Genomic DNA, 19,905 nt, shown 5'->3' with positions numbered 1-19,905 from the left:
TTAACATAAAATTTAGGTATTGTATGTTTGAAAGATAAGAAAAATAAATTATAAAAAACAATTTGATATTAGAATAGGTATTACAGACATTAATACTAAAATGACCTTTAAAAAATTAGTGATGTTCCTCAGCCAAGTTAGATTTTCCTAGCAAGTTCACATGAATGAGCTCTCATTGTTTCCCATGTTGATATTTGACCATGTAGCAAATTTCCAGTTATATTTGCATAAAATGTCATTGGACTATTATAAATTTATCTTAAAAATTTATCATATAAATTTACAATTGCAGGTTTCTCTTATTTGCTCTGCATATGCCGGTTTAATGTTAGATGATTAGTAAAGTCTCTTGTATTTGCTTCACACACTACTATAGAATTAGTGAGATTTTGCTGATGCACAATTTGCAGGGTTTCTATTAAATAGTTTATTTCAGGAACTTGCAGAAGAATAAAATCCAGTGTATTAAAATTATAACAGAGTCTATATATGGAAATAAACTACCACAATTTAGTTTTAGAATGAACTTGTACATAGAATCTATGATATATATGTATGAACCAAATCCTAAAACAAAAATTTTAATAGAGAAAAATGTGCTTTTTAATGTATTGATTAATAAGAATAGGAAACTAGAAAAATGAGCATTTATCGTGTGTCCTAACATGTCTTATCTTTTATGTTTATTATTATTTTCTGTTCACCAAATGAAAATACACTTACCAGTTATTCAAAATGATTATTAAAATATCTTGAGCCTTACTATAGCCTACAATTTACTTATCATTCTTTTGTTTCTTAACTTTGTTGATGCATGTGGAAAGGCTAGGGAAAAAGTAAAAAAAAAGAGTTTATGAGTCTATGTAACATGTTACTGAAAAAAACTGCTTTTACTTGCCTAAGTTCAAGCTATTCAACTAAGGAAATTGATCCTGATTTTAAAAACTTCACCATCAAGCAAGGCATTATTAAATGTCTTGTATGATGTGTGTATGCTGTATGATCCTTACAATGTTGTGGAACTAAATCTATAAACGTTTTGAAAAGTAGGAAATTAAAATTAAATGTGCCCATTGAACTTTAGTTGTGCTTTTCCTTTTTGATCGGGAAAGATGCTTTGTGTGTGGTTGATTTTGAACCGTAAGCAATAATAGGATAAATTATGTAAAGGAAATTATGCAGCTCTTGAAGATCATCATCTTTGCAGGCAGATTGAGAGGAAATGGCTGTAGTTTTTATTGCTGCAATTTACCTTCTATTTACAAAGTATTTTCACGTTCAGTTATCAAAGAATATTCAAAAGGATCCTGCAAGGGAGGCAGAAAAGAAGGTAGCAACTTTTGCGAATCAGGTAAAATAAATTACTCCTTTCCCATCTCTACCACCCTCAACCCATTTTTCACAGATAGTTTCACAGAGTTTGTATTTTAGCCAAGTTATTTTGACCCTTTAATGCTGATTTATTTTCAGTTTCCATAGATTTCTCTTAGCTTTTCCTGAATTGCAGCAAAGGAACTTAAAAGTAACTTAGATCACATTGTACCACAAAAATTTTTTTATTTTATTTTTTGCAAGATTCCTTTGCAAGTTTGTAGGACTCCTAATACAATTAAGGTTTGATGAAGTATAGAGTATTACATTACATTGGTGGTAGGATAGTGGTAGTTGTATTAGAATTAGTAGGGGTAATATTCCTCATTTTTTATCACACACATTTATTGAGTGCTTACCATGTACTGTACTTTGTATTGTAACAATGAGCAATGTACTTAATTATGAAAATGTCATTTCAGTAAGATATGAGAAAATCAAGTGAAGCTAAAAGAAATAAATAAATTGCATCGTTACCTCCGGGTATTCAAATCCAGGCCTGATCATGTCTTGCCATCAGACTGCATGTATCCTTAAACAGGAAGTATATGTGTAAGCCTACCTTGATAATATCACTTAATTTCTGTCATCATTAATGGAGAAGAGAGGAACAAGTTCTTGTCTTCAGGCAAAAAATAATTTACACGTGAGACAGAGAAGAGTTGTAAGCCAGGTAGCAAGGTTTAATGCGGTCATCTATCAGAACAGATGGGCACTTCTCTAGGCAGAATATGAACATCCCCAGCCATTCAGATGGGGAAAAGAAAGGATAAATAGCTTAATGGAGAGAACACACATGGAAGGCCAGGCAGGCTGCTGAGGGAAGAGCTAAGAGCTGAGAGTACCATTTTTATTCAGACTGAGGCTTATAAGGACACAAGGCTCAGTTATGCTATTTCTTCTCCCCTCCACCCTTCTCCTTGACAAAGGGTTTGCTGGATGTGAAACAAGTAAAATTCTCTCCAAGGTCTTATATCCAGTGACATCAGACTGGGTTACCCACTTGACTCTGGGCAAAGAGGATTCCTCTACAGTGCTTTCCTTGGGAGAAGGCTACTTAACATCCCCCCTCAAGAGAAATTACCCATACTATTGTGTGCAGCTCTCCATTTCTGTATATTTTTCCAGCTGACTTATGGATGTAGAGCTTTTTATGTGTATTCTTGTTATACGTCCTATGGCGTTTGAGGGAGGCCTGGAAAAGACTGTTCTGAACAATACAGAAGGCTGGTCACATGATCCAACAGGATAGGTTGGGAACCCTGCCTCTCAACCATCTGGACCAGTATATCTTTTATTCTGTTAGAGTTAGAGATAAAGCAGACAAGAGCATTAAAACACGTGGTCTAAGGGCCAGCACTGTGGTATAGTAGATAAAGCCACCATCTGTGATGCCGGCATCCCATATGAGTGCCAGTTTGAGTCTTGGCTGCTCCACTTCTTTTTTTATTATTTATTTATTTTTTTTATTTTTGACAGGCAGAGTGGACAGTGAGAGAGGGAGAGACAGAGAGAAAGGTCTTCCTTTACCGTTGGTTCACCCTCCAATGGCCGCTGCAGCCAGCACGCTGCAGCCGGTGCACCGCACTGATCCAAAGCCAGGAGCCAGGTGCTTCTCCTGGTCTCCCATGCGGGTGCAGGGCCCAAGCACTTGGGCCATCCTCCAGTGCACTCCCGGGCCAGAGCAGAGAGCTGGACTGGAAGAGGGGCAAACGGGACAGAATCCAGTGCCCCGACCAGGACTAGAACCCGGGGTGCCTGCGCCACAAGGCGGAGGATTAGCCTATTGAGCCGTGGCGCCGGCCGGCTGCTCCACTTCTGATCTAGCTTCCTGCTAATGATCTGGGAAAATAGCAGAAGATGGCCCAAGTACTTGGGCTCCTTTGGCCACATGGGAGACCCATAAGAACCTATTGGCTCCTGGTTTCAGATCGGTCCTGCTCTGGTCATTTGGGGAGTAAACTAGCAGATGGAAGATTCTCTCTCTCTCTCTCTCTTTCCCTTTCAAATCAATAAATCTTAACAACAAAAAACCCACACGGTTCAAAGAGAAGCAGTAAGTATAAGGTAGTTATAGGGCCAAGGACAGACAATAGCCAAGATTCTATGACCAAATGCTTGGCCAAAAGTTCCCAAGCTGGTTAGCCTGGTCCTGGAATTGTGTGGCCTTATCCAAGAAATGATGAGCATGGTTTTGTACCTGTCCAGTTTGGCCCGTAAAAATATTTGGAGCATGGCATAGAAACTCCATTGGGCAGTAGTTGCGTGCCTAACTTCCTGCCTGTTTTGAAGGACTGCGTGTAGCAAAGCTGGAACGGGGTCGCTAATCATGACAGCTTTTACCTGATGAAGGCTGTGTTCTATTCTTTTTCCCAAAAGAGGGGTCCTCATTTTGGCCTGCCCTTGAGTGCCTGATTTAGGAACTTCACTATTTCCCTCTGCCTAGGAATCCATTCCTGTTAGAGAAATGCTCTAGCTGCCTTAAGGTTTCAGGGCAGGAATTTGCAGTATGGCCTGTATCTTCCATGGGAATGGTCTTCTCTCCCCAGCAGTGAGGACAAGCCCTGAATAAATAACGTTGTGGTGGGCTGGCTGTGATTTACCCTGACACCTGTATGATGCATTCTGTTATGAAGTTAAAGGTGTTAGTTAACACCCAAGACCAGCCTCCAGCTGGAGAACAGACTAATAAATCATCTATATACTGGATTATTTTTGCACCCCCATCAATATAGACTTCCTTTACATCCTCCTCAAGCACCTGCACAGATAGGTACAGATGGACTCTGAAACAGTGTGCAATACTATCCACGTTAGTTGTTACTTTATACACCATTTGCTACCCTATTTAAAGGCAAATAACTGACCCATGTGGAGGTGTTGGGGAGGGGTAGATTTAAGCTTAAAAAATAATTGTGTAGGCTTTAAAGTCTGGCCAGAAAAATGTGAGGCATATATCTATCTACCTCTTTACATGGGGTACTGGGAGAAACATTATAAGGGAGTTGTGAATCTTCTTAAGGAAAGTTAATATTAGTGGTGATGAGTGGAATAGTTTCTTGTCTTCAGTGAAGAAAGAATACAGAGGTGAGACAGAAGTGTTAAGCAAGGTAGAAAAGTTTAATGGGGTAGGGCAACTATCAGAAAGAGGGGTACCTCTACAGATAGAATAAGAGTAAAAGTGCCCCATTGACTCCCATTAACGGTTGTGCTGGGAGGACAGCTGGCCTGAATAGGAGGTTAATGCAGGAGAATACATGGTGTCTCTAAAATGAAATTTATGATCCTACCTACAAGGTCATTGACCTATGCTGTCCCCTCAATAGTGATGGTTACTTTGACAGCTGGATGGATTGAAGAGCTTTTCCAGGTGAGGGCCAACAGGGTCTGTGGTTCTGACCCCAGGGCAGTTCCATTTCCAAAGACCAAACTCATGGCAGAGCTGACTGGGCTCTCAGGAAGCCGGCTTCTCTCTCACAGCTGTTTGCTGAGTGCCCTGGCTTTCACTTTGAAAACAAGTGCCATTTGAAGGTGGAGTGGACTTGTTGGGTCTCTTCGATGGCAGATCACCACACAAAGCAATTATTGAATTTCCATTACCTATCCTTATAGTGCTCCTGCTGCCTAGCTTTCTCCTCTTCCTCTTGGTCTCTGATAAAGTGGACTTTAGAAGCAGATGTTAGCATATCAGCCAAGAGGGTGCTTAGATAAATCCCTGATTTTTGAAGTTTTCTTTTAATATCAAGTTGGCCTGAGCTAGACATCTATGGTTATGGGCATGTTCTGACAGTTTTTCCCTGTGAGATAGGACAGTGCCTGCAAGCGCCCTTCTAAGTAAGAGCAAATGTGATGATCACCTTAAGCAACTCTATAACTTTTTAGATCATCAGGAAAACTTCCTGTTATTTTGTTTTTTAAGGGGGAGTTTTGCCCATTTACTGTGCATGTGACAAAACAAATCTAGTTGTAAAATCATATAGTTTAAGTTCTCATTTTCTGGCTATTTTATTTGGTCCTCTATATTATGGCTAGGTATTATTAGAGACATAGGTTAGTCATACCTTTTGTAAGTCTCGTGGAGAATCCTGTGACATAGCCAATCTCCCATCCAGAAGAGAATAGAGGAGAAATGAGGTAACAAGTCAGTCCTCCTTGTTTGCTTAACTTGCCTTCAAGCTTTTAGCTGTAAGTGGTACTTACCATGTAGCCACATTTCCTGTGGTTTTGGACTTCACCAGTGCTTAGCCTGACTTAGAGGAGAAGTTGTGGCACATGTGGCTCTCCTCCATTGTAACACATGTCTTTGCCATCCTTAGGCTTCTGGATTTTCACTGTATGGCTGGTGGGTTAGGCGTCTTGGTTGCTGGGTTTAACTGATATTACAGATAACAAACAAATTTATACTAGAGTTTACTATATAACTCAAAATTGAATTTTTGAACTTATCTGGGCTTCTCGATTTTCATCATGTAGCCTGTGAATATTAAAAATTCTTGTGTTCCTGGAACTGAGCTATCTAGTATCAGCTACATAACTGTCTTCAATCATCTCTAAGTATCTTTTGGAACCCCTCCTCCCTTTTGGCTGGACCTCTTTTTGATCCACATTTTGACCTGGCAATACCTGGCTATTTATTGTTATTTTTGAGCCTTTATCAGTCCCCCTTTAAAGAATCTGACCTACAAGCCAGAGACTGCTACAGCTTGAAAAAATATGCTCACAACTTAAGTTTAGCATCATTTCACATCTTGGCAGCACTTTTAATACAATCCAAGCAGCCTAATTTGTCATTATCTTTGCAGGATGAGAGATGTATCCTTTGACATTTCCAGGGGCCAAAATGCAGATATTGAAGTTCAAAGAATTTGGAACCTTGATTTTCAGAAAAATTGTTAAAGATTCCTGGAGAACTTAAAGAATCTGGTCAAAATGGGATTCCTTAACAACATAAGATAATATCCACCCACTTAGGGTGATTTTACTAGTTGAAAACCAGATTTAATCATAATTATAAAGTGACCAGATATTTAAAAATAAGTACATATTTAAAATCAACTTTAATTTTTTAATTTTTTGAGACTCAATGTTTTTCAACAATCAGAACTTAAGAGAAAGTAAAGAATACAACAGATCAACAGAACACAAAATCTGTGTCTCTTTGTTCACAAAAATGGGAAATAAAAACCTTAAATATTGAAGTTATCACATGAAATCATTTCTTATCCTGGAAGAATTTAAGAGTCAGAACCAGAAAAGAGATTACAGCTCCTAACCAGAAAATCAAAGGTCCAGATAAGCCATGTGAACCAACAGACATTTGGACTAACATTTTTTCTGAACTTATCTGTATTGGCTCACTTTGGTTTAACAGCATACAGGCTTGCATATACAGAATTTATTCCAATTTTTTAATAAAGCAACTCTAGCAAGAAAATGGTGATATAAGCACAACATAAATTTGGCATCATTTTATAACCTTACAATGAACTTTACATAATTTAAATGAACTGAAGCAACAATCAAAATAAAATCTTAGACCATTGGGAGAGAACTAACCTGAGAACTTTAACCAAATCTGTGGACCAGATCTAATCAAAGTTATGAGAATCATTCAATCATCAAAAGTAGGCAGAAAATACTAACTCCTTTCAGACTCAGTTTCCCCAATCAACCAAGACTCAAAAGTGGCAACAGAAAAGTGCAAAATACCTCCCCAAAGACTCGTGAAATCTTTTTACCTAAGTCACTTACAACAGCACAGAAAACTTTGATTCAACATATAGACCCATTACTTAGAACAGTGAAATACATCATGAAACATAGAGGCAGAGAATCATATACTATTATAGTCAAGAGCTGAAGGAAAAAGTTACTATAAAATGCAGAGAAAGTAGAGAAAGTCTATCACATTGGAAAGGGTTAATGGATTTAGGCCTCTCTCTGGTTTAGGTGGGGAAATATGTCTGGACAGTGGCACCTCCCTCCCTCCCTTCCTGGAGATGGATAGTGAACAAGCAGGAGACAGAGACAGAAGGAGAAAAAAGAGAGGGAGGGAGGAAGGGAGAGAGACCAAGAGAGAGCATGCAAAGTGCTCTTGCTGTATATTCTTGACAGCGCATGGATGGGTACAGCAAAAGTAACTTTAGTGGAAAGAGAGACAGAACAGGGAAAGACCAAGGTGGCTAGTTTAAAGGAAAACGTGGGCAAGCTTCAGTATCCATGAAATATTCCTAACAGGATTTGCTGCAGGAATTGGACAGCTGTGTTGTTTCGAGTGTGCCTGAAATCTGCATTTATCCTGTGACTGGCTTGCCAAATATGTTAGCAGAGAAGAGTGGAATAGGTTCTTGTCTTCTTATCAAGAAAGAATTCAAACGTGAGACAGAGAGGAGTGATAAGCAAGGAAGCAAGGTAGCAGGGTTTAATGGGAATAGGAAATCTCTCAGATCGGATAGGTACCTGTCCAGACAATCTGAGAGAAAAGGTCCAACCATTCAGACTGGGGAAAGTAACGTTCTATAGCTTCATGTAACACAACTGACAGGCCAGGGGAGCAGCTCAGGAAAGAGCTGAGAGGTGACAACAGAGTCTGTATTCAGGCTGGGGCTTCTAAGGTAACAGGGTCTAGTTCTTCCCAGCATTTCTCCTGCTTTCTCCCTCTTCTCCAAGAAGAAATGATTGCTGGGTGTGAAATAGATAAAATTGCTTCTAAGATTTCATTTCCCAGTGTTAACAGACTGGGTAGTGCACTTGGTGTTGGGCAGAGAGGTTCCCCCTAGGCTGCTTTCCTGAGAGAAGACTGGAACCACTTGAAAAATTATCGGGTTTGGGCAGGACTTTGTAGTGTAAAATACTGGGTGGCTTCCAAGTTGTACTTCTGAGGCTCCTAAGGGCTGCTGCATTCCTCTCCTTTCTTCAGGATTTTTCCTTAGGCTTCTCACGAAAACACACACACACACACACACACACGCACACGCACACACACGCACATGGGCTAATTTCTAACTTCCACATAACATTAACATAAGTGAGGGTTTGGAAGAACTTTTATTTCATTTCTTTAAAATTTTTCCAAAATTCACATTAGGTTCTGGCTTGCTATTTTGTCACAGATAATGGGGCCGTGGATGCAGTAATCTGTTAGCGTTTGTGAAGTGCAGTCACAGTACCTCCTTCAGTTTGATGCTCCTAGCCACTTAGTGAAGCAGACGGATAAAATTACTTCCTCTTTCAGGAAATGAGGACTCCAAAGCACAAAAATCTGAAATGGTCTGCTCAGTTTCAGTGTCTGACAAATTCAGCACAACACACTTACCTTTCACCCTTACCATATTGGTTTTTTCAAATGTTAATTGTTAAAAGGCAAAAATAATAATATGTGATCTGTCCAGTGTTTTCTATATATCTCTAAACTGACCTTTGGAATATTGTGATATTTTGTGATTTTAAGGACATTTCTATACTAAAAGAAAGCGAAATGGACACTTCTGATATTGCTTATTTATTATTTTCAGCTAGACAGATATGTTTTGTCCTTCCAAAAACAAAAACAAAAAATGACTTGGAATCTAAATGATAATCTTCCTTCTCAAAGGAAAGATCCAGGTTTTCCCATGCCAAAGTTTCAATCAGAATTTAATGTTAACTTCAAATCACACATAGTAATTTTGCCATAATAGAAACACAATAATTTCTCAGAAATAAGATTTAGTACCTGCCCATTGTTGTCCTAAACTATTTTCTGAACCTCAGAGATGGCCAGGCAACAATTGAGATGTGTTGCACCTGTCTAGGAAAATATTTTCTTCTTCTCTTCCTTCTTTGGCAAGAGCAGCCAAAAGTTACCCAAGATACTCAAAAACTGTCAGTATATAGTGGACAGTTTGCTGAAAATAAAGGCAGCTCTCACTAGAGTAACTTAGAATTTAGGTTTTCAGAATTAAAAACTGAAGTCAATCTCTCTTTTGTTTCCTTTTTCTTAGCAAAATGAAAATAATTCTAATGCAATAAAACTAGGTTACGAATGTAATCCGAAACCAGGGCCAAAGAATCTTGAAGTCTGATTTCATAAAACAGTGTCCTGCTCATTTAAGCCTTGGGTTTATGCTAAACCCATTACTCAAAATATACTCTGTAGATGGTAGCATGAGCATCCTCTAGCAGCTACTTAGAAATGTAGACTCTCAGGCCCAGCCCAGGCCAAGTGAACAGCATCCGCATTTTAACAAGATAGTCAAATGATTCAGATGCCCATCAAAGTCTTAAAAGTATTGCAAAGATTTTTTTACACCTCTTTCTTTATTGTTTATTACTATATTTAAAGTAAAGCACCAATTTTCAGCTCTCTAGAAAGGCCCATATGATTTTTATTTTGTTAGGAGAAAATCCAGAAAAGAAAAAAAAAAATAACCTGTACAAGTTCACAAAGTTAATATGACGGAGATCTCTGTTAACCCAGCTTTGCTTAGTTCCCACAACCTTGCTGTTCCCACTAGACGTGACTGTCATCTCAGCAGAACAAGTGTGGCTAAGCCATTTATTTCTTTTCAGTCTCCACTGTTGTGGAGCCATGTTGCTCCTTTTTCAGAATCATGGAGTTCTATCTCTATCTATCTATCTATCTATCTATCTATCTATCTATCATCTACCATCTATCTATCTCTTACACATACATATATATATGCACACAGAACTTTAATAAATGTCATGCTGTTTTTTCTTCTTTTTCCTACTACCATAATCATACATGATGAACTGCAAAATTTTCCACAAGATTTTATTCCATGAGAGTAACATAATTGCTTTGAAGTGGTTTGAACAAATACATGATTTGACTTGTTTGTAGTTTATTTATTTGTGTGGCAACAGAAGGAATCTATATGTATGTGTGTGTGTGTGTGTGTGTGTATGTATGGGGACAGAGAGGGTTGGTGTCTCTGTTCCCTGTAGTACTTAAGGAAACTGTAGTGAAAGGTAGACATAGCTCTGGAATACAATCTAATCCAGTTCTAAAATTTGACTTTGTTCCAGAATGCAAAATTATTTTAAAAGAGTCAAAAACTGGATGTCTCGTAACCCCATGGTTCTCGACAAGTCAGCTTTCCCAGAATTAGAGGGATCGGACTGCTATACTGGTCCCTTCAGCCGGGCACGAATTCACCAGTGAGTTCAAGTCTCTTTTTTCTTATCACTTGACTTTGTACTTTATATTACCCTGGGCTTGTTTATAGAATAAAAACATATCTATTAATAAAAATAACTATTAAGCCAAATGATGTATCTTTGTATTAAAATACACACCTCACTGATGAACAACACTAAGGATCCTTATTAATTCTTTTAAAACTTTATGATTTAGAGGCATTCAAGTAACAAGCAATTAATTGTAAAGCCATAGGCTAGTAGTATAGCTCTTAATTATTTTGAAATAATTAGTATGGTAGTAAGTCAGTTAAAATAATAATAACAGTGATAATAGAATCACTATTAAGTAGCATTTTTTAATAATATTCTCTAATTAATAAATTATTATAATTAACTTTAAGTAGCTTATTAGTTAAGCTATCCATTTTAATTTAACTTTAAATTAAAGTAGAGGAGAATTTTTTAGTGATTTGTTGAGTGGCTCTTTATCTGTACCTACCTACATACATTTATTTAATCATATATTTATTCAAAGAATATTCATGGACTTTCTATAGGAGAAAGATTGAAGAAAAAAAAGGGGATTCTGACACAGTTTCTGCCTTCAAGGTACTCCCAGTCTGATGGGTCAAATAAAATGTAAATTAAACAACACAAGGGTAAAGATAGAAAGGCACAGTAGTTACTTTAGGCTATAGCTATATGACCCACCACACCACTCTGGAATAACCTGTGTTCTGGGAAACTGAACAAAACTATAAAACAAAATTCTGGCTATTAAATGTAACACATCCAGAAATTAATGGGAAACTCTCTTCTTCCAAGTCTTTTGTTTAATCTTTTACTTATTCTCAGATGTGAATCTAGCCAACACCAGCTGTGGAGAAGCGGGAAATGTGGAAACGCAAATGATTGCTTGGTTTAGAGAGAGGTCCGTTTCCTGGCAGTTTCTTTGGGTTTCTGCTGCACCTTTTCAGGACCTTCATTCAAGGATCTGTGGTGCATCAAATAAAAAACATTCTGCTCTTCATTTTTAACACAATAAATAGATGGATCTTTGAAAAATATCTGATCATTCATTTGCCTTGCCCAGCTACTCTTCTCACCTAAATATCCCCCAGTTGTACTTACAATAGATTTCAAATTTGCTATCATCCTCTGTGTAACATAAATGCTGTGGTCCCTTCCTAACTCTCAGCTCATTATCCACATTCTCCCACCCAGCCCTTTATGTAAATACAAGCCTTGATTAGGTCCATTAACATCCAAGAGAAGTCTGAACTAAGGCTTTGTTCCAGATGTCTTTTTGCCAGAGCTACTTTGCCCCCATTTCTTTGCATGACATCTTATTCAGTTCCCACTCAAATACCAGCATCTTGAAGAGATTCTTTCTGAAAATGCTACCTATTGTCACCTTGCCCAGTGATTCTCTATACCATTATGATATTTCATTTTTCTTAATTAATTTTGTTATTTGCTCATGTATCATCTGCTTCATCCCTCCATAATGTAGCTCAAGAAACTTATCTGTTTAGGGAATGCTGAATTAATCTAATGGTAAAAGAGGCAAGTGCATATTCCTTCGGACACCAATGATTAAAAGAACCCTGCATCCAAATACAGAGACAAAAGCACACAGGAATACCAGAGGCATGTAGAATCAAATAAAATGGGCAGATGCACAAATTAGCATAAAACAGAGCAGAATAAAATCAACGTGTTAGGAAAGACACAAACAAAAGGTACATTATGTAAGACAGGTGATGACACATCCAGAAGAGGGGAGCCGAAGCAGCTTGTTGAAAGAGCTAGGGGTCTGCAGCAGGTGAAATATGGAAAGAGATGGGGAGAGGAGGAACAGATATTAGATATGTTACACACAGAGCAAAATTCAGAAAGAAAGAAACAAGGGGTTTCTAAAGTGATGGTAAATTACCAACTGACAGATGATCAGAATGCAAGAAGGCTGTGCCATGAGAAATGAGACTGAGGGGCAGGTAGGTTGAAATGCAGGGATAGAGAGCCTCAGAGGAAAATAAGGAATTCACTGCTCATAACAGAGAGCTGCTGACACACCTAAAGCAGAGGAGTGCTCCAAGCATCAAAGTTGCGCTTTAAAAGTGATATGGAATATTTGCTAGCAAGCTAGGATGACACTCTTACTCTCTAGGCAAGAGAAAGTAAGACCTAGAATAAGAAGGCCAGCGCCACAACTGGAGAGAAGCAGGCCAGTTAGCAAAGTTGCTTAGCTTGACAACTGCTTGAATGCTAGGATTATATAATCCTAACACTTCAGGACCAACCACCTGACACAGTGGTGATTTTTTTATAACAGAGATAAGAAAACTGGAAAAAAGAAAATGTCAGAAATGGAATGAGGACAGAATATTCCATTTTATAGTGGTTCCCACTATATTATAAAGTGAATGCTAAAGTAGCACTTGCTTTCCTTTCTTCTTGGAATAACCCTTTGGCTCTTGATATCATCGGCTCTCACACAGCCCTTTCTGTGCTGCCCACGTGGAAACTATACAGAGAGTCGAGGGGAAGGGAGGACTGTTGCTCATTTCTAAAGTTATGAAAGCAAGATAAACTAAATTGGAATGGGTGGCATGGGGAAAGACATCAAATTTTAATGCACTCTATTTGGAACTGCATTGCTTAAAGTCGTACAAAATTTATAGGAGCCAATGGATGGTACATGCTCTCCTGTTCCATGCTAAAGAAATACGAAGACACTTAGACTCTCTTATAAGCTGAAAGAAGATATTAAGATGAATATTTGATAATTCTTTGTATTATTTATGAGTGCATTTCTTTTTCTCTGTCAATTGATTTTTGAAAAATGATTTCCCTTTGGACTTACTATATTTCTAATGCATCAGCTTTAATGGAGCAAACAGATGGATGATTACCTAAGAACTTGTAACTGTTACTAGAGTGTGTGCTGTGCTTTGAATATTAAAACTAGTCCCCTTATTTTAACAGCTTCATAATAAACAATAAGGACACCTTCTTCAGCAATGCTACTCGAAGCAGGATAGTCTATCACATGCTGGAGCGCACCAAATATGAAAATGGGATATCAAAAGTGGGTAAGAACATTAGTTAAAAACCGAAAGAAAGTAGAATGTGCATTAGTTATACTCTGAATTAATATTTTTCTTTTTTATAACAACTGAAGCTTTGCCTCCATTCCTTACATGAGAGTGGATAACCCATTGCACACAATCTCTATAAACTTTTTGCTTTGAGGACTTCAATGAAACAGAGTTTTTTGAGGACATTTGGCCATATTTATCTATTGTGAAATATGAAAACACGTAAGGACAGAAATTGTATATTTTGACATTTATCAAAAAGGAGTAGTTTTTCGTGACAATGCATATAGAATTTAGTTGTTCACAGCTTTGTAATAGAATAAAACTGGAAATATCAAAAATATCCATCACTGAGGGCTGAAAGATGAGCCAAGTTGCATCCATATAAGGGGTCAATTTCGATTTGTATGACATTCATTCTTATATTGATTATACAAAATGCATGATATGTGCTCGCTTCAGCAGCACATACACAAAATGCATGATATACATCCTTTACTCATGATTAAGAATTAGTTACTAATTATTTATTTAGTGCAAATGATATTCACAATGCATTACTATGTAGAACAAAAGCAGATTACAAAACTTTAAGTCCAATATAATTCTATTTCATAAATATACAAACATAAAAATAAAAACATACTTAGAAACATATGTAGGAAACTCTTCAGAGGTTATTTCTGGAAGGTAAAATAACAACTAATTTTAATTGTAGAAATTTTTGTGTCTTAAAAATGCCTAGCAATGTGCTGCAACATGTATAATGCAAAAGAAAATTGAGAATGGTTCACCTAGAAATAAATAAAATTTGAAAGTTCACATAGAATTGAGCAAAAAACAACAAGTAAAAAATAAGCTAGCCTTTAAATTGTAAGGGTTAAAAATACAGCATTAAAGAGATCAAATGTAACTCATGTCCTAAATCACTGAAAATAATAAATTTCAGCCCATGGAAATTTGTACCAATCTCTTTAGGTTTGTATCAAAATGGAATACAACATAAGTAAATTGAACTATGTTTTAAGCTTAAAGAAGAACCTTTGAACTCTAGTCCTCTTTTTTCTTAATAAATCATATAGATATTTGCCATTAAAACAATTGGCTTAAAACCAAAACCTTATCCAAAAAATTTAATAGACTCAGAAATTTTCTACACAATAGAAAAATCCAAAATATGAACTGAAAAGTGTCTAAGTAATAGCATCATATGCTTATATAGCCTTTAAAAATAAATGATATTTTAAATTATAAAGATATCTTGTAGTTTGTAGAAAGTAAATTAGGCATGGAATGGCCAAAATAAAAATTATTTCTAACTGCAATTTTAACCATTTCAAATTTGTACTAAATGTATTAGGGTTTGAGAATACACTGGTAATGGGAATTTTTCTTAAACGACAGAAAACTACAAACACTGCAGGATTGCAATTTCGATGAATTAAGTACTTTTGTAAATAACTGCATGAATTCAATAATAAGCATTCATCAAATCACAATCATTTACCAATCAAGCACCTAGTATAATTGGATGTACCAGATTAATTAAATGATTTCCCAATTTTGGATGTGCTTTATGTGTTTATGATTTTAATATTGTGGATACTGTTGCAACAAAAATTATTAATCAGAAAAGTTCCCCATGACTATGTGAGAGTGCCTATTACTCTGCCCCCTCACTGACAGGATTGTTAGCAAGTGTCTCACTCTAGTATTCAAGCCTTGGTTTAGTAGTGAACAATTAGTGACTTCTAAATACCAGTATTCTTTTGAGCTATAGTTTTAGGGTGTATAATACACCTTCTCCTTACCCAAACTTTGTTGTTTTGAGGGAAAATGTGGTCCCTTAGTATGTGATCTCAAATAAATGGATGTTAACATGCCCCATATTTCACGACATGGCTATGTGAAAGCACATGTTGGTGAGTTGCAAATCTCTCTTTACTTATGTAAGACCGAATTACAACTAGATTTCGTGGCAGTTTATTTGACAGTCACACTGTCCTCATTGGTGATGTGGCTGTGGAAGTCAATAGAATTTGTTATTTTAAAATTATCAGTTAATTCTTTTCCTAGGTGTATGTATGTTGCTTCAGGGGGAAATATTCATTTAAATTGGTTAAATAATTGTTCTTTTATTCTCCTTCTAGGTATTCAAAAACTTATAACCAATGGTTCATATATAGCAGCGTTTCCTCCACATGAGGTACTTTTTTTAAATTTAGTGTAATTTTAACTGAAACATAAAAATTGTGTATATTTATTGAGTACTTCGTAATGTTCCCATATTATTTCCTCAAATAAATGGTTAAAACATCCACATTTTTTTTCACTTAGTGTTTTAAAGGAAGATATATAGTACATCGACATTAGCTGTAGTATAACTTAGTACCCATTAACCAATCTTTCCCCATTACTCTTCCCTACACTGCCAAGCTTCTGGTAGCTACCATTATACTCTACTAATATGAGATCAACTTTTTTGGACTGAACATATGAGTGAGATCATGCAATAGTTGTCTGTCACTTCATGGACTATTTCATTTTACATATGAATCAGTTCTAACCATGTCACAAAAGATAAGATTTTACCCATTTTTATGTCTGAATGCATTTCTAATGTACATACATATATACCACATTTTATTTATCCATTTGGAATTTGAAATAGTTTTTTTAACTTTTATTTAATGAATATAAATTTCCAAAGTACAGCTTATGGATTACAATGGCTACCCCCCCATAGCTTCCCCCGCACCAGCAACCCTCCCCCTGCCCACTCCCTCTCCCCTTCCATTCACATTAAGATTCATTTTCGATTCTCTTTATATACAGAAGATCAGTTTAGCATATATTAAGTAAAGGTTTCAACAGTTTGCACCCACATAGAAACACAAAGTGAAAAATACTGTTTGAGTACTAGTTATAGTATTAAATCACAATGTACAGCACATTAAGGACAGAGATCCTACATGAGGAGTAAATGCACAGTGAGTCCTGTTGTTGACTTAACAAAATGACACTCTTGTTTATGGACTCAGTAATCACCCTAGGCTCTTGTCTCTTTCTGGAAATCATCATACTTGGTGAAATAAGCCATTCCCAAATGAACAAGTACAGTTAGTTTTCCCTGACCTGTGGTAACTAAGAGAGTATCAGATAGTGTAATGTTTATCAGTGAAAATAACATTTTGAGAATCGATGATTTCCAATTACATCCATTTTATTGCAAAAGACAGGATTTCATTTTTTTTACAAAGATTCATTTATTTGGAAAGCAGAGTTACAGAGAAAGAGAGAGGGGGAGAGATACATGCACACACACACATATGCATGCACGTGCACACATACACACACACAGAATCTTCCATCCACTGGTTCACTACACAAAAGTCCACAAAGATCAGAACTGCGCCAATCCGAAGCCAGGAGCTAGGAACTTCTTCTGAGTCTCCCACATGAGTGCAGGGTCCCAAGAACATGGGCTATCTTCCAATGCTTTCCCGGGTGTAATAGCAGGTAGCTAGATCAGACAGAGAGCAGCCAGGACTTGAACCAGTGCCTATATGGATGCCTGCACTGCAGATAGCAGCTTAACCTGCTTTTCCACAGTGCTTGCCATAATTTTAATTTTTTTTACAGCTGAGTAGTATTCCATACAATATATATAACACAATTTCTTTTCCTAGACATCATTTGGTAGACATCTGGGTTTATTCCATATCTTAGCTATTTTGAGTTGCAAAGGGGGTATAGATAACTTTTTCATATGCATATTTCATTTCATTTGGATAAATTCTCAGGAGTGGGATTGCTGAGTCATAAGAATGTGTTTTAGGTTTCTGAAGTATCTCCATACCATTACCGTCTTCCATAATGGCAGTACGAGTTGACCTTTTGACCAACAGTGGATTAAAGTGCCCCTTTTCCCACATCTCACCAGCATTTCTTGTTTGTTGATTTCTGTAATAAAACTTTTCTAACTGGGGGAGGAAAAAGCTCACTTTGGTTTTGATTTGCATTTCCCTAATAGCTAGTAATCCTGAGCATTTTTTAATGTTTCTGTTGGTCAATTGAATTTCCTCTTTGGAAAGCTGCCTGTTGAAGTCTTTGCCCATTTCTTAACTGGATTGTTTGTTTTGTTGTTGTTGAGATTCTTGAGCTCTTTATAGATTCTGGGTACCAATCCTTTGTCAGATATATAGTTTGTAAATATTTTCACCCAAAATGCCAGTTACCTCTTAACTTTGCTGAGTGTTTGCTTTGCAATGCAGAAGCTTCTTAGCTAATGTAATCCCATTTGTCTGTTTCGGCATTGATTTCCTGTGCTTCTGAGTTCTTTTCCAAGAAGTCTTCCTCATCCTACTGTCTTTCAGAGGTTCCCCAGTGTCTCCTCTAGTAATCTAATGGTATCAGGTCATAGATTCACATCCTGGATCCACTTTGAGTGGGTTTTTGTATAAGATGTAAGGTAGGGTTCTTCTTTCATACTTTTGCATGTGGAGATTCAATTTTCCCAGCACCACTAGTGAAGAGATTTTTTTCTCCTTTGTCAAATATTAGTTGATTTTAGATGTGTGGACTGAATACTAGAGTTTCTATTCTGTTCCATTGGCCTACACACATATTTTTGTGCCAGTACCAAGCTGTTTTGATTATAACTGCCCTGTAGGGGTTTGCATTGTGGCATAGCAGGTAAAGCCACCACCTGCAGTGCTGGCATCCCATATGGGCGCTGGTTCAATTCTCGGCTGCTCAACTTATGATACAGCTCTCTGCTATAGCCTGGGAAAACAGTAAAAGACGTTTCAAGTCCTTGGGCCTCTGCACCTGCATGGGAGACTCAGAAGTAGCTCCTGGCTCATGGCTTTGGATCAGCTCAGCTCTTGCTATTGCAGTCAATTGGGAGGGAACTAGTAGATGGAAGACCTCTCTCCCTCTCTCTCTGTTTCTCTTTCTCTGTGTAACTCTTTCAAATAAATAAATAAATCTTAAAAAAAAAAACTGCCCTGTAATATATCTTGAAATCTGCTATTGTGATAAAATTGGTTTTTTTTAAGATTCCTTTAGGTATTCAGGGTCCCTTGGGTCCATATGAACAATAACTTTGTTTTTTTCTAGATCATGAGTATTTTATTTTAGATCACTTTGTATCTGTAAATTTCTTCTTTGTAGTATGGACATTTTGATGATATTAATTCTTCCAATCCACAAACATAGAAGATTTTTCCATTTTCTTTAATGTTTTGTAATTGTTATAATACAAATCTTTCACCTTCTTGGTTAAATTTATTCCAAGATATTTAAATTTTTGTAACCTTTGTGAATGGTACTAACCTTAGAAATTCTTTTTCAGCCTTGGCATTATCTGTGTATACAAAGGCTATTGATTTATGTGTGTTAATTTTACATGCTGTAACTTTATCATACTCTTTTATGAATTCTAAAGGTCTCTTACTGGAATCTTTTGCTTCCCCTATATATAGAATCATGTCATCTGCAAATAGAAATAACTTGGCTTCCTCTTTTAACCATTCAGTTTATTTTTCTTGCCTAACGGTTCTGGCTAAAACTTTCAAGACTGTATTGAGTAACAGTGGTGAAATTGGGCATCCTTGTTTGGTTCTGGGTCTTAGTGAAAACGTTTCCAACCATTCTCATTCAATAAGATCCTGGCCGTGGATTTGTCATAAATTGTATTGAGAAATGTGCCTTCTATACCCAACTTGCTAATTTTTTAGCACGAAATGCTTGTTTATTCTATCAAATTCTCTGCATCTATTGAGAAAACTATATGGTTTTTATTCTTCATTTTGTTAATGTGATGTATCACAGTTATTGATTTGCAAATGTTGAAACATTCTTGCATACCAGAGACAAATCCCACTTGATCCAGAGGAATGGTCTTTCTGCTGATGTGTGTTGCATTCAATTAGCTGGTATTTTGCTGAGGATTTTTGCTTTTATGTTCACCAGTGGTATTGGTCTATTTTTTTTCTTTGGTGTATCTTTTTCTGGTTTTGGAATTAAGGTGATTCTGGCCTCACATAAGGAGTTTGGGGGATTCCCTCCCTGTCAATGGTTTTAAATAGCTAGAAAATAATTGGAATTAGTTATTCTTTAAAAGCTGGGTAGATGAGGGTTGGCATTGTAGCATAACAGGCTAAATCTCTTCCTTTAGCACTGTCACCCAATATGGGTGCTTGTTCATGTCTTATCAGCCCCTCTTTGATGTAGCTCTCTGCTAATGGCCTGAGAAAGCAGTGGAAGATGGCCCAAGTTCTTGGGC

At 36.9% G+C, this 19,905-nt stretch overlaps 1 protein-coding gene across 11 annotated transcripts in view; it reads left to right on the top strand.

The window, feature by feature from the left end:
• ANO3 (anoctamin 3) overlaps window positions 1-19,905 on the top strand; it is a 426,063-nt gene that overhangs the window by 284,881 nt on the left and 121,277 nt on the right. For all 11 annotated transcript variants that reach the window (XM_070072318.1, XM_070072307.1, XM_051825141.2 and 8 more), the window contains 3 exons: window positions 10,402-10,533; window positions 13,504-13,610; window positions 15,767-15,822. In XM_070072318.1, the coding sequence (XP_069928419.1) occupies window positions 10,402-10,533; window positions 13,504-13,610; window positions 15,767-15,822 (295 nt within the window). The remainder of the gene's footprint in view (window positions 1-10,401; window positions 10,534-13,503; window positions 13,611-15,766; window positions 15,823-19,905) is intronic.

This window comes from Oryctolagus cuniculus, chromosome 1 (assembly GCF_964237555.1).
Source record: "Oryctolagus cuniculus chromosome 1, mOryCun1.1, whole genome shotgun sequence".
NCBI lineage: Eukaryota > Metazoa > Chordata > Mammalia > Lagomorpha > Leporidae > Oryctolagus > Oryctolagus cuniculus.
This window is presented reverse-complemented; position numbering and strand designations above follow the sequence as displayed.